The sequence below is a fragment of the Pelophylax lessonae genome (assembly GCF_965119305.1).
Source record: "Pelophylax lessonae genome assembly, chromosome: 7".
Lineage (NCBI taxonomy): Eukaryota > Metazoa > Chordata > Amphibia > Anura > Ranidae > Pelophylax > Pelophylax lessonae.
Window position 1 is genome coordinate 238578109 of NC_138774.1, and position 15095 is coordinate 238593203.

Consider the following 15095-nt stretch of genomic DNA (forward strand, 5'->3'; position numbering starts at 1 on the left):
GGTTAATACAAAACTTTTATACCTTGACACAACTAGGGGGCCATCCCTCAGCCATTATCCTGAACCAGATCTCAGTTCCTCAGTTTTATGCTGCCTAGCGTTAGGAGCAGGCTAGGTCTTCCTGGCCGGGACCTAGTGTCTCGGTTTTCTTTTTATATATTTTTTTTTTCTCATTCTGGGTTTGTTCCCTTTTTGTTGTGGGCTCAGGTTGTTGCTGGCCCGGTTGTTTGCGTTACCTTCTGATTTGGTTGCGTTTTTCCCACCCGTCACACCTGCACTGCTTTGGGGCTAATATGATCGGGCGGCGACTGTTAGAGGACCTAAGAGAATAGAATTTTTTTGAAGAACTTGCAGTAAAATTATTTTCTGAGTCCATTGACAGTCGCAGCCCCCTACCCCCTTTTTTTTTTTTTTTGATCTGGGTGTTATTGCCTTCCGGTACTGCTTGCTACAAACTGAGGAACTGAGATCTGGTTCAGGATAATGGCCGAGGGATGGCCCCCTAGAGGTGTGTCGAGGTATAAAAGTTTTGTAATCGCCTAATAATCTGCCTAGCTTGCTCCTGCAGAGGGTGCCATTACCCAATAGTGAAGGCTAATATGATTGGGTGGCGACTGTCCAAGGACTCAGAGAAAATAATTTTACGGTAAGTTCTTACAAAAATTCTGTTTAATCCAGGTATTATAAAATTATTAAATACATTTTGGCCTAGAACTAGCAGCATAAGCACCTGATCTCTTTATATTTGCCTCCTGCACCTCAACTCTTGGACTTTGAGCCTGTGAGGACTCTTTTCAAAGTGTTTGTCAGTGTGACACAGGGAGCATGCTCACAGGACCTGAGAGCAGAGAGATGACCTCATTACCTTGCTGGTGCTTCAGGTGTTCAACTTTACATTATTTTTGAACGAACACTAACACTCTTCCCGCTGTACTTGCCTCTGAGGTTGCTGAGCTGTCAACACCCCCACAGCGACTGCAGAGTTCCAGGATTTTAAAACCTCTGCTCTTCTCACCCTTCTCTGTCAGTGCTTCCAGGATGAACCAGATGGATTCTGATTGGTCTATCATCCATCATGCAAGCACTGACTGAGAAGAGAGAAGTGTGTATTTCAGATCCCTTGAGTGTTTGTGGGGGGGGGGTGCTGACCACTTGGAACCCCTGGGGGTAAGTATAGTGGGGACCAGGACCAAGGAGGGTATTAAGTATTCACTTTTTTATTTATTTTCTTCTGTAATGAAGAACTAACCCTGTCAATATTTCCTATTCCCTGGATACATTGTTTAAATGTCGTAGTCTGCAATGAGGTTCAGGAGCTCTCTGTGCTGTCTGGTAGTGGCTTCTGGATCACAGGTCTGGCTAAACAGTTCTCCTGAAAGAACCGTTCAGAATCCATTTTTGCTACCCCTTAGTTGGCTCTCACGGCTGACAAAAAATTGGGATAGACATATACACTATTCCGTAAGGAGTTTCGTCTATTGTGCAAGAAATTGGTTTACTGGTTTCATTCGTAAAATCAGATGAAAGTAAGAGAAGTCTGCAGCTATGTGAAGCGGTCCGTCTTAAATTGTCCTGTAGTTGTGCATTTAACCTAGTTGGCTGTTGGCGGGGATAAAACCGAATAACAAGAGTTTTGCCTAAATGGGAGGGAAGTCATTTCAAGGTTGTTTACAATCGAAAGGGAACATTGCCAAGATTGACATGTAACAATTACTTGCCTGAGAAGGAAAATTTATTGCTTTAACCATACATATGATGACCATCAGAATTAATATATATCTGATTTTTCCAGTTCCCTATTGGTATGTGAAGTAGAACTCCAGCCAAATGTTTTACTTTCTGGATAGCGGGAAAGGGTTCGAATCGGATTATTGTTTTGCCCCATTGGGTTCAAAGCGATGCTGATTATTAACACTGAATGACTTTTCCTTTTAATACTAATAATAAAAGACCTCACTGGTCTTAGTCAGGCATCTTTACGTGCAACCAAAGCTACCCTCCAATTAGGGATGCACTGATCCCTAGATCAGATGAACTTTTTTGGACCTGATACTGATATCTGGCATTGTGAAATCGCTGATACCGATCTGGAGCTACACACAAAGCAAGCGGCTGCAGTACAGAGCAAAGCCGCTGCTTCATATGTACGGCTCCTCCATTCACAGGCGGAGTGCATCTGATATCACTCCGCCTGTGAGCCGGGACTATACAGGAAGTAGCGGCTCCGATACTACTACTACTACACCAAGTAAGGGATGGCTGAGCCGTTACTCAGCAAAAACTGGATCGGTCAATGTTACAGATCCCCCGATCCAGCTATAATGGCCATATCGGCCCCGATATCCGATCCGAATATCTGATCGGTGCATCCCTACCTCCAATGGGTCCCCAGAAATGTCACTCGGAGCATAAACCAATAGGAGTGCCAGACCTTGTAAAGGTGTCCAACACTCCTTTGATTCCCAAAAGAACCAACCTGTTTCAGGGGGCTTCCTCAGGGCTACAAGAGCAATATAAAAATTGTAAATAAACAAAATGTTGGAAATAATTTCCACTTATACATAGTAGATGGTGGTCACAGACTGGAAGAGTAAGGGGAAATCTCTCAAAAAGGTACTCGGACAGCCTAACCTCCACTCAAAGCATTTAGTTTGCTATGTTGGGTTGTCTGAGTCACAGTTGGGGAGAAATTTTTTCCCCATCCCACTTTTCTCTCCCAGAAATAGTGGTCACAGGAATAGAGGGGAAATCTTAATTGAGGGAGTCTCGGCAGTAAAATTCTGATAGAAACCCTCTGGAACAGCTACAGACAACTGTACTTCATATTTCTGTTGTAGCATGTTCATACTGAGAAGCCGTTCACCGATTGTCAATTCTGATTGTGCCAATCTTTCCTGTTTAGGGTCCCGCTGTCAAGCAGTACATGGACATTTTCTCTCTCCCTGAAATGACGCTTCTGGCTGTGGCCAATGACTTCTTCATTTCCAATGACATTGACTATGATCCAGTCCATCTGTACAAAGATGTCACTGTAAGTATCTGAAACAAACTTATCTGTATACTTATGGAGGAATTATGGTTTAGTTATACTGTACGCATAATGCTTAGTTCTGGTGGGTGTTGACACCCATCCTACATGTAGGCTGTGTTTTATCGCACGTTCATCCGCCTCAAGTTGCTTAGGGAGGAGGTGCAGGCAAGTCTGTACAGCCAGCGCATCTCCATTTCCTTATACGAAACTGTGCAGGCAGTCTATCATGCTTCGGGTCTCAGTGCCCATGGGAATGAACCAGTTTTTGCTTGTAGCCTGGGATCGGCCTTAAATGGTTTTGCTTATGTTTTAGTAGAACTGTTCCTGTATGATCATACTAGAGGCTTATCCTCCTGCCACCCATGTAATGCATATGTGGGCAGCTAAGTGGTTAGCACCTCACCTGGCTTTTCTAGGGTTGGCAGTACCTGCCTAGCGATTGCTTGTTCTCTCTGCCTGGGTAGGTTTCCTCCGGGTACTTTGGTTTCCTCCCACAATGCTGGTAGGGTTATTGTCTACTATGTAGTATGTATGTACTGTATGAATGTGAGTTGGGGACCTTGGATTGTAAGCTCCTTGAGGACTGGGACTGATATGAATATTGAACATATACTGGTATGTTAAGGGCTGTGTAAATTGTCAGCATTATAGAAGTACCTGTAATAAATAAATGTGGGATAGTAAAGCCGTTTGAGCTTTAGGGTCCCACGCGCTGCACCGTGCATCAATGGGTGGCTGAGGTTTTCTGTAGGTGCACTCCCAGCAAAAGTGACATACAGCTTCTGGGCGCTACAAATTATTGGGGTCCGGCAGGACCGCCTCCTGATCATGTGAATATTGTGAAAAAGCCAATTACAGTGGGTACATGATTGAGCAGTCCTTCCTGTCCCTGGGCATAAAAAAACAGCTGAGATTGGACAGGAAGGGGTTAAAGAGAAACCGTATGTTCCTGGGTGTACTTAATATACAATAAGTGGGTACTAAGAATTTTTTTAGGTAAATTTGATCCAGGGAATATCCGATTGCCTCTCGGGGGATCAGGAAGAATTTCTTTCCCTGCTGTAGTAAATTGGATCATGCTTTGCTGGGTTTTTTAGCCTTCCTCTGGATCAACTGTGGGTATAGGATTGTGTATATGGGGTTGTATGGTTGGGTTTTCAATACTGGTGTGTTTTTTTTTTTTTTTTTTTTTTTTTTTTTCTTTGTTGGTTGAACCAGATAGACTTGTCTTTTTTCAACCTGACTAACTATGTACACAGATGTGGTCATTGCAGGAATCCCAATTGAGACATCAAAGTGGTATAACTGTGCGATGCATAATCAATTACTTTTCTATAGAGGTTTAAAATTGGGTGATAAGGGGAAATAATGGACTACCAGATTCCCTCATCCATACAATCGAGGTGGATGGAAGAGTCCTTCCTGCTGTGTTATTGTATTCTAGTGGGGACTCCTCTCGGAATACTGATCAGCGACTGCAAGCCGTTCGTCAAATGTTTTCCAATAGTCCCATTTGACAGAAGTCCATCGTTGGCCATAGATGGATCGAAATATGTCCGGTCTCTGCTGAACCGGCTGACGTTCGATCCACCTATGGGCAGATTTAGTCTGCAGCATTTAGAAAAAAGCTGGTTGTGTGAGCCAAAGCTTTTCTAATCTGCTTTTCTGTTGGAAATGTAATTGACTTGTAAAAGTTTATGCACTGCTTCTCCTAGCGGACAGCCACATGACTGTAGACATTATCAGTGTGGTTCCTGACCACAAGGCCGCGGATAAAGGATTGCTCTGCATGAGTAGCTGTGACGGTCTCACACATGGTGGTTTTGTTTGTTGATGAGCTGACCACATACGGCATTTGTAAGATTTTGTACAGGCAGATTATTTATCTTGAGTAAACAGCTGGAGGTTATTGCAGAGTTTAAAGATTTACACCTAATTGGCGGGCATGCCTATTTTTCAGATTATCTTTAAGGCCTCATTTACTCTAGTGGTGCTCTCTTCAGTGAGTAGGGGTTGTATTGCCACCTCCTGCTTGAACCCCACATTAGCGTGTCATTGCATACAGTTTTGGGGAATGGCCCATGATGGCGAAGATAATTTTTGATGCAAAGCATAGGTTATCGATCGCATTGGTTTCCACCTTGTAATCCTCATAATCTGATCGCTTGGATTGTGAAAAAAAGTATCTCTGTGCAGCCAACCATGGAAAATTATGGTTTTCCTCCATAGCCTATCGATTGGGTTTTATCAAACCTAATCTAATTTGATTGGAAGGGAAGGTATGGATATTAAATTGTTTGCAAATGTTGTCTTGAGTTGCCCACCACTCGTATAATAAAATGAAAGCATTTCTGGGCACCATAAGTGGTCTTGTTTATGTTGGTTATTTGGTATGTAAGCCGTTATATTTAACCACTTACCTACAGGGCACTTTTACCCCCTTGGTGCCCAGGCCAATTTTCAGCGCTGTCACACTTTGACAATTGCGCCGTCATGCTACACTGTACCCATATGAAATGTTGTATCATTTTTTTTCACACAAATAGAGCTTTCTTTTGGTGGTATTGAATCACCGCTGGGTTTTTTATTTCTTACAAAAAAAGACAAAATTTTGAAAGAAAAAAAAGTATTTTCTGTGAGTACATTTTGAAAATAATTTTTCTCACTGATGGGCACTGAGGTGGCACTGACGGGCAGCACAATCAGTGCCCATAGTGCTGCCAGTCAGTGCCTAGATGAGCAGGCACTGATTGGCACTTTTATTTAAAATTTTCTCTAATCGGGGCACTGATCAGTACCCTGATTACCTGTCCGTCTCTCCTGTGAGGAGGAGCCGCTGATCGGCTCTCCTAGCCTCACACACTGACAGTGTGAGGCGAGGAGAGCCGAATAATGGCACTTCCTCATTTACATGTGACCGACTGTGATTGGATACAGCCGATCACATGGGTAAAGGGTCAGGTCATTGACTCTTTACCAAGATCGGGGTCGCGCCGTGTCCTAGCAACACGGGCGCGCCCATGATTGCCATTCCGCGGGCGTGTGAGAGAGGCAGTTCTGGTGCACCGTTATATGATGGCAACCCAGAACAATGGATGCTCCGCCGTCATTTAAAGGTGGGCGGGTAAGAAGTGGTTAAAGCATTTGTGGCCACCATAAGTGGTCTTTATGTTGATTATTTTGTATTTGGTATGTAAGCCGTTGTATTTAAATCAATTAAAAGCTTAGTTCACCTTTTACAAAAAATGATTATGCTGGTAAGGGGTGTCTATAGGTAAAAACAAACTGCAGGTCTAATTAATAATGCTGTTGCTATGGGTGTGTAGGCCATTTACATCCTGAATCCTGACTGAAATACTCCCAGGACATTGCTAAGTGAGGCCTAGTAATAACGGTGCACTTCTACCATCATGGGAGCAAGATTATTAATAAAAATAATAATAATAATAATTTAATATTTTTTTGTACCGCCTTACATTCTTTCTCTTCCTTGAGGCAGCAGCTCGGAGCTCAACTTTTGTGCGCTCGCTCTTGTGATTATAGGAAGTGAGCAGTAATGACGAGGCCTCACTTAGCAACATCCTGGGAGTATTCCAGTCAGCAGTGTTAATTTCGTCGACTAAAACCGACTAAAACGTTTTAGTCGACTAACACAATTCAGATGACTAAAATACGACTAAAACTAAAATGGCATTTTAGTCAAAAGACTATAACTAAAACTAAATCGAAATTTGCTGCCAAAAATTAACACTGGTGCATGCTCAAAGCATAAATAATAACATATTAGATTTTTCACTCCAGGACCAGCAGTAGTATATGAGTTTGGAAATTGTAGAGTAATGCTTAAATAATGCATTACAAATTACAATTGAACTACACCCATTTGATTATAGATGACTAAAATGAGTTTTAGTCGACTAAAATGTAGGGCGTTTTAGTCGACTAAAATATACTGGAGTTTTAGTCGACTAAATAAGACTAAAACTAAAACACTTGCAGAAGACTAAAATGGGACTAAAACTAAAATGCCATTTTAGTCCTAAGACTAAGACTAAAACTAAATTGAAATTTGCTGCCAAAATTAACACTGACAGTCAGTCTTCAGGCGGTATCAAATTGTCTACACCTATAGCAAGGGCATTTAAGTTTAATCAGAGCTACAGTTTTTTTTCTCTAGACGCTCATTATCTGCATCTTTTTTTTGTTTGGTAAAGGTGAACTAACCTTTTCAGCCCCATTCACACGTTTAGAAAATTGTACAAAAAATACCGCTTTCAAAGTGATCGTACGATAATCTGATTATTAGTACATTTTTTGTCCAAAATTATCCGAATGGACATACCTGAAAACCTTTCTTATACGTTTTTGTTCGCTTTAATCAGTACAGTTTTTGTCTGAAAACACAATATAAATACAAAACAGTACATTACTTCCGAATAGTTTTTTTTTTTTTTTGGTCCGAGAATTTTCATACTTTAGTAACCTATTTATTTTTTGCTATGGAGACGAGCATGCAAAACAAAAAACGGACAATCCTTTAATCTCACCGTGTGTCCTATGCTTTAAGGGCTTCAGAAAGATTGGATGTAAAATTGTTTATTGCCCGTAATTAAATGATTAGCATTGATATTGTTGGGGTGACGTGCAGACTCGGGAGTATTGTCATCCATGGTCTCCATGGACAAACCACTTTATAAAGAACATGTTGACACCATGCTCTGTAGCAGATAAAACTTATACTGGCACACAAACTTGAATAGGGGCACAAAAGAAACATGTCTGTCTGTTTCTTATAGAATAGTTCATTGTACCGTATCATGAGGTTTGTATGGAAGGAACTAGGAGGGAGGCATGTTCTCCCCTAAAATGAAAAACAAGGCCGACTGAAACCAGTGCAGACTGGATATAGGAGGGGGGGCCATGGCGTCCTTGTTTTGGTCTGCAGCGAATCGTTCCAACCCCCCCCCCCCCCCTTCTTATATTGTACTTCTTTTTTTTTTTTTTTTTTTTTGACTCTCCCTCAAGCTTGAAGGGAACATTTTGTGCCAGAAAGTGAGGCGTGTGACGTCACCCCCCCCACAGATGTTTATTATCTGACCAGCACGGGTAGCGGCGCTCTGTCAGTCATAGCGAGGGGGGGCTGGGTGTGGAGTCCAGCAGATGGCTGAGTGATAGGAGGAAAACTCTGAGGAAAGCAGTTTGCTGGCTCTGTTCTCTCCTCTCAGGAGAAACTTCACCAACTCTTTTGGTTTTAAGTTCCCTTCCAGCCCTGTGTGTTTTATTTGTAACTCCTGAATAAGAATGATTTGAATAAAACATCTTTCTGACCGCGGTCACTGTTCAGAGATTGGATCCTTTTATCCTGAATGTTTGAGACTTTTGTGAGCTCTGCATAATGAGGGTTCTGTGTCTTCAGTTAAAGGAAAATTGACTCCACGCTGTCCTTGGTATCCCTGGCAGAGCTCGAACCCTCGCCATGGTGTGAGGTTTTGTTATGGTGATACTGCGGATGTTTTTACCCCAAATAAAAATTTTTGCCTCATTTTATGCTGGCATTCCTGCGCTAACTTCTGCATTTAGAAAATCTAATCTGGGCAGTATAAACCACTTTTAGGCCTCACAAAGGCCCCTTGCACATGGTTGTCATCAGTTCAGGAAGAAAATGATGAATGCTGATTCAGATTACATCAATTTGCACATCTGTGTTCAGTTTTGTTTACGTCCATTTTTTTGCATCAAACCCCCCCCCCCCTTTCCTCTTTAGAAGCTAGTTATAGTGACAAAACAAGAAACCGTGTCATAACGTATATAGTAACAGATGTAAACACAGCATTCATTTAAGCCACATTTATGCCGGGCATTTAGCACCAGTGCATGGGACTTTTTACTTGCAGGCAGAGGGCACAGATGTCCATCCAGCTCCCCTGGCAGCAACCTTAAATGCATAGTTCACCTTTTTAACAAAATAAATGCCTAAGCTTATAAGGGGCATCTGTAGCTAAAAACCAAGCTGTGCAGCTTGGATCAAAGTAGAAGAACTCCCTTTGTTATAGCTGTAGGCCATTAACCACTTGACCTCCGAAAGCGTTACCCCTCCTTTATGACCAGACCATTCTTTTGCAATACAGCCCTGCGTTACTTTACTGACGGTTGTGTGGACGCTGTACCCAAATAAAGTTTTGGCCTTCCTCCCCCCCCACAAATATAGCTTTCTTTTGGTGGTATTTGATAACCTCCTGCGCTTATTTTTTTTTTTTTTTTCACTATAAACAGACTATTTTTGAAGGAAAAAAATATTTCTCTTTCTTCCACCGACGGATGTACGGTGGACGAAAGAGAAATGGATTTTACGGTAAGTAAAAAAAATCTTTTTTTTTTTTTTTTTTTTACTTTCTGCTATAAAACCTATTCAATAAAGTGTAAAAATGTCTTCATAAATTTAGGCCAATGTGTATTTTGCTACATATTTTTGGTTACAAAAATCTCAATAAGCATATATTGATTGGTTTTGTGCAAAAGTTAGTGTCTACAAACTATGGGATTTTTTTTTTTTTTTAATGTACTAGTAAGAACGGCTATTAGTGACTTATAGCAGGACCACAATAATGCGGTAGACATTTGAACACTTTTTGGGGACCAGTGACACTAATGCAATGATCAGTGCTAAAAAAAAAAATGCATGGTCACTGTACTAATGCCCCTGGCTGGGAAGGGGCTAACATAAGGGGTAATCAAAGGGTTAATTGTGCCTAGCCTGTGTTCTTCTACGGTGGAAGGTGCTTTTACTAGGGAAAGGCATGGATTCATGTCCCTGCTTTGCAGAAACACAGGATTCCCCACTGACAGAACAGCCATCTGCTTTGTTTACCTAGGCAGAATGTTGTTATGCGCCTCTGCTGGATTATTGGTGTGTGCTGGCGTGCGCACCCCCTACCTGGAAAATCTTCATCACGTATAAAGACGTGCTCCAGTGCAGAGGGTGCCGCTCTGTAGCAGTAAAACTACTATAGTAAGTGGTTAATGTACTTCATAAGGCTGGACTGAAATACATTTTAGATGTTAAGCAAGGCCTAGTTATTGCTGTTCACCTCCACCATCACAGAAGTGAGCTCCTTCTCAGATTCCAAACACCTCGCATGCGTTTTTCTCTTCCCTGATTCAGTATCTGAGCTGAGTGTTTGAGAGATCACGCCTGTGATGGTGGGATGGAGGTGAACAAGAACAGCCTTGGTTTTTTCCAGTCAGGCCTCGAGAGATACATAAATGGTCCATGCAAATGCATTATTTACCTTGTTTACCTTTAGTCAAAACTGCAGTTTTTTTTTTTTTTTGGGTAAAGGTAAACTAACCCTTTAAACACTGAGAAGCTTGACAGCTTCTGAGGTTGGATGATGCCCCTAGCGGTATGACAGTTTAGGACCGTTTGCACCCAGGGATGAATACTGGAATGCAAGAAGTCTGAACTAGGTGCACCGTCCAGCTCCATGCACCACCAAACCAGCATGCACTGGGGCTTAACGCCCAATGTGCATAGGACCTTACATCTGTTTGTCCACAAAAACCGAAAAGGACATAGGCTCTTTCGCCTTGCTGTGGAATGTGGGGCCCCCTCTAGAGTGATCTGAGTTCAGATCACTGTTCATAGGACATTTGAATAGGCATTACAACCTGCCTGATTCAACTCTATAACGTCGGACTATTGCATAATACATGGTTGCGGCGCAGCCCCAGGAAACTCGATGGGCGAGTTTGACAGCCAGTACTGCCGGTCAAACTCCTGCACCCAGAATTAAAAATGTGGAAGAGCATCATGGCCACAGCATATGTACAGCTCTCTGGCTGTATTGGGACAGTAAGAGTCCATTCACACTAGCGCGACTTGGTCGCCTGCCATTGATTAGCACAGGACCCATTCTAATAGGAGCGACACAAGTCGCTCCGACATAGAAAAAGGGTCCTGTACTACTTTGGGGCGACCTGGAGGCGACTTGCATTGACTTAAATTATATGAAGTCCGTGCAAGTCGCGCCGCGGTCACGGTGCACGCTGTGCACTGCGACTTCACAGGTCACCTCAGCAAGTCGTGTCGCCCCTGTCTGAATGGGCTCTAAGGGTGGGCAGCAGGGGAGTTAAAACCGCAGTTCAGCGGCCTGGCTTTACTACTTGCCCCTCTGAAAGAGTACTTTTCTATTTGTGGTGGTTTGTAGGAGTCTGTGTGGTGTGTTTTTATTGTGTTTTTTTTTTTTTTTTTTTTTTCCTCCCCTGCACACATAAACTGACTTGGATCTAAACTGGTGTCCGATTAACCTTTCCCTGCCATAGACCTACATTGTGGTTCAGTCTGCTTCCATCTGAAGAACGGACAGACTGAACACTTGTGTGAAAAGGCCCAGATGGTGCCTTTCACACTGTGTACCTTCACCTGCATTTAGGTGCCGTCAGTTTTAGTTGTGTTTAGACAAAATGGAATTCTGTGCATACAGGACCTGATTAGGAATGTGACTACATGAGTTTATTTCTCAAAAATGTCTAAAATAACACGTGATAAATATGTGCCTCCATTGGAAAGCCATCTGATCCATGCAGTAATGTGTTCTGTTGCATTAGGAAGCATATGCTCAGTTGTAAAGAAGCAACACGTGCATACTAATTAAAATGCAAATTTTCATTTTTATTCTTGCAAGCCTTTAAAAAAAATAAATAAATTGATGCCACCTTCACAGGAGCAACAACCTGTTGCATCCATGTACACCACCATTACATTTTTTGATAGACCAAATGGGAAAATCTATTTTCATTTATTTTTCTTACTTGCACAGCACATATTCTATTTTGCAATATACAGCGGTTTTGACTTTTTTTTTTTTTTTTTTTTTTTTTTACTAATTACATTTTCTTTTTCTACTACTTGACAAAAATATATTCCTTTTTTTTTTTAAAGTGGTAGTCAACTTTGCTTGGTCACTTCTACCTACAGGTAAGCTTAGAATGAAGCTTCCCTGTAGGAACAATGAATAATGTGCACCATTTGGGCGGCACAGTGGTGTAGTGGTTAGCACTTTCACCTAGCAGCAAGAGGGTCACTGGTTCGAATCCCAACCACGACACTACCTGCCTGGAGTTTGCATGTTCTCCCTGTGCCTGCGTGGGTTTCCTCCGGGTACTCCGGTTTCCTTCCATGCTCCAAAGACATGCTGGTAGGTTAATTGGATCCTGTATAAAAATTGACCCTACTATGCATGCATGAATATGAGTTAGGGACCTTAGATTGTAAGCTCCTTGAGGGCAGGGACTGATGTGAATGTACAATGTATATGTAAAAGCGCTGCGTAAATTGACAGCGCTATAAAAGTACCTGAAATAAATGAAATCAATTTAGGAGAGCTTAAGAACCCATTCACATTAGCGCGACTTGTCAGCCTGACAAGTTGCGGTTCATTGAGTAGTACAGGACCCGTTCTAATAGGAGCGACACAAGTTGCTCCGACTTAGAAAAAGGGTCCTGTACTACTTTGGGGCGACCTCGGAGCGATTTGCATAGACTTCCATTATGTGAAGTCTCTGCAAGTCGAGCTGAAGTCACGGTGCACGCGACTTCACAGGTCGCCCCGCAAAGTCATGTCGCCTCAATGTGAAAGGGTTCTCACAAGTTTTGCAACTGGTGACATCACTTGTGCTTGCGCACTGCACTCTAAATGTGCCATCAATCCCAGAGAGCTGTGTCGCAGACGTGACATGCAATGTGCAGGAGTGATGTCGAGCGGCTTGGCCATTCAAACAGTCAGAGCCCACAAACCCAGAAGGAAGACTGGGTGAATATGGAAGCTCTGGCAGTGGTAACAGCGTGCCGCTGGAGGGATCCTATTTTACAGGTAAATCTGTCATAATGTACTAGCGTGTGATGCATACTAGCACATTGTCACTAGCTTGCGGGGAGGCCGGATTTATGATTTTAAATTTATTAATTTAATATTACTTTACTGCTTTTACACCCATTTTTTGGATTTTATCCCCATTCTAATGAGACGTCTGCATTCACTTTTTTGCTGCTATGAAACATCCTTGTAATACTTTGCAGAAGCCTATGTGAGGGTAGACATGCAGTTTACGGATTTTCTTCAGTCCACATGCTCGTGTTTCTGTGTGTGAAGGATTACCCTGGGGGGAAAGGTGCAGAGATGATCCCTGACCCTGCCCTCACCTCACCAGATGATGATGAGGAGATTGGATTTCATTCTTTTCACACCTGTGAGGACTTCTCGTATATTTGCCCTGAAAGCACATGATTGTTGTACTCACCTGGAGCCAATCCTCAATGGTGAGCAGCACAATGGATTGTGGTTAACGAGCCCTGAGCTGTTCTATGGTGGAAGATTTAGGAATATGGTGTTTGCACATTACGCTGGGTATTTTTTCTTTGTCAAATGTAGGTTATGGTGACATTACAGAGCATCTCTGTGCTGGTCCTACTTATTGTAGTGTTCTCTAGAACTCTTCAGGTTTAGATGTTCTCTTACAGAATGTTTTAGGTTTATATATAATTCATATCTAGTAATTGTTGACTGGCTATGAGCAGGCCATGGGTTTTGAAGGCCAAGTGTACCTTTTTAAAAATATTTAAATATATATAGTTTCAGGGGAAAATATGCATTTACTTTTGTCTTTCGTTCATTGAGGGACACAGCTCCTTATCTTCATGACCATTGGTTTATACTGCCCCCTACAGGAGTAGGACACTAGGCAGGAAAAAGCTTGACTACGCAGTCCCAGGGGGTATACTCCTGACTCTCCCCTCCAGGCAGTTTTCTTCTGCCTTGTCAGGACCTAGTTCCCTGCTGGGATCTCGGGTCCTGCCAATTGTTTTCCTTTTTAAATTTAACTTTTTCCTATTTTGTTTTTGTTCCTATGAGAATCTACAATCCACTGCCGGACTGGGCTGCGGACTGGATAGATCTAGAGAGGTCCTCCTAGTCTGGCCAGTGAGTGCGCGCAGGCCTCAGCTCCGCACTAGGTCGGTCACGATATAGCCCCACTGGACGGGCCTCGGCCTGAGTCGCAGCGTTCCTCCTACAGACCCCCCCCCCATTCTGATGGAGCGGTGCCCACCCTGTTCCCTGTAAGTAGCTGGCCCCCCCTCTTTACCTGGAGGGTTTTGAGGTGGACGTTGGCCCCTCCCTGGGATGGTGGGATCCTCGGGGTTCCCCCCCCCCCCCCCCCCCCAGCTGCTCTAAAATTTCAAGTCACCGTGGGTCTTCTGGCCAAACCCCCCCCAGGGAGGTTATGAAATGGCTTTTGCCACATGCTCTTAAGGGGGGCATGTTGGAGTTGCTGCTGGCTGGGTTTTTCCTGGTGTGCAACGGGGGGTTGAGCAGGGTTCCTCTCACCCTGTGGGTTGGTGACTAGGGCAGGAATGTCCTCTGGGCTCCCTGCTGCAGTTGTTGGACTGGGGGGGCGGATGGTTTAGCACCCGTGGATCCACTCCTCACGCCGCTTGATCTGGCCAAAAATTTAAGCCGCAGCTTTGCAGCCTACTGGTCGAGAGCTATGTGGGGCGGCCCTAGCGATGGTTGCTGAAGCCGCTACCCTCTGTTTGGACATCCACCCTCCACTGTCCCTGGGTGGTCAACTCGGCCAAGCGGCTGTGCGTCCATGAAAATTTAGGCCGTGGCCTAGTAGGCTATAAGGCCAATTTGGGCGCCTCCGTTGGGGGCAGCCCCAGAGAGGTTAGCTGAAGCCCCCGCTCTTTTGGGCAGCTGCCTGGCTGAGATCCATGCACTTGGGGCTGGGCCTCAACAAAAATTTAGTGGCCTACTAGGCCATGCGGCCAGCTTGGCGCCTCCCATGGAAGGGGTGGCGCTGTGGGGGCGGCTTATATTTTGATGGCAGCCAATGCCACCTTTGTGTAGGGCACCTTCCCTTTTTTAGTGCTGCAGGACCATCAGATTACCCTGCCTGCACGTCCGCGTCGTGGCAGGCGACCCCCTTTTTTAGGGGGCTGTTTCCTATTATGCGGGAAGGTTTCCGCGGGTGAAAAGTTGATTGAAAATTTATCTTCAGGGGTGTC

The 15095-nt window shown here is 43.6% G+C and overlaps 1 protein-coding gene across 1 annotated transcript in view; it reads left to right on the forward strand.

Annotated features, from left to right (window-relative positions):
• LOC309560669 (5'-nucleotidase domain-containing protein 2-like) overlaps nucleotides 1-15095 on the forward strand; it is an 88959-nt gene that overhangs the window by 35838 nt on the left and 38026 nt on the right. Inside the window, exon 6 of the mRNA XM_082264293.1 lies at nucleotides 2903-3031. Within this exon, the coding sequence (XP_082120419.1) occupies nucleotides 2903-3031 (129 nt within the window). The remainder of the gene's footprint in view (nucleotides 1-2902; nucleotides 3032-15095) is intronic.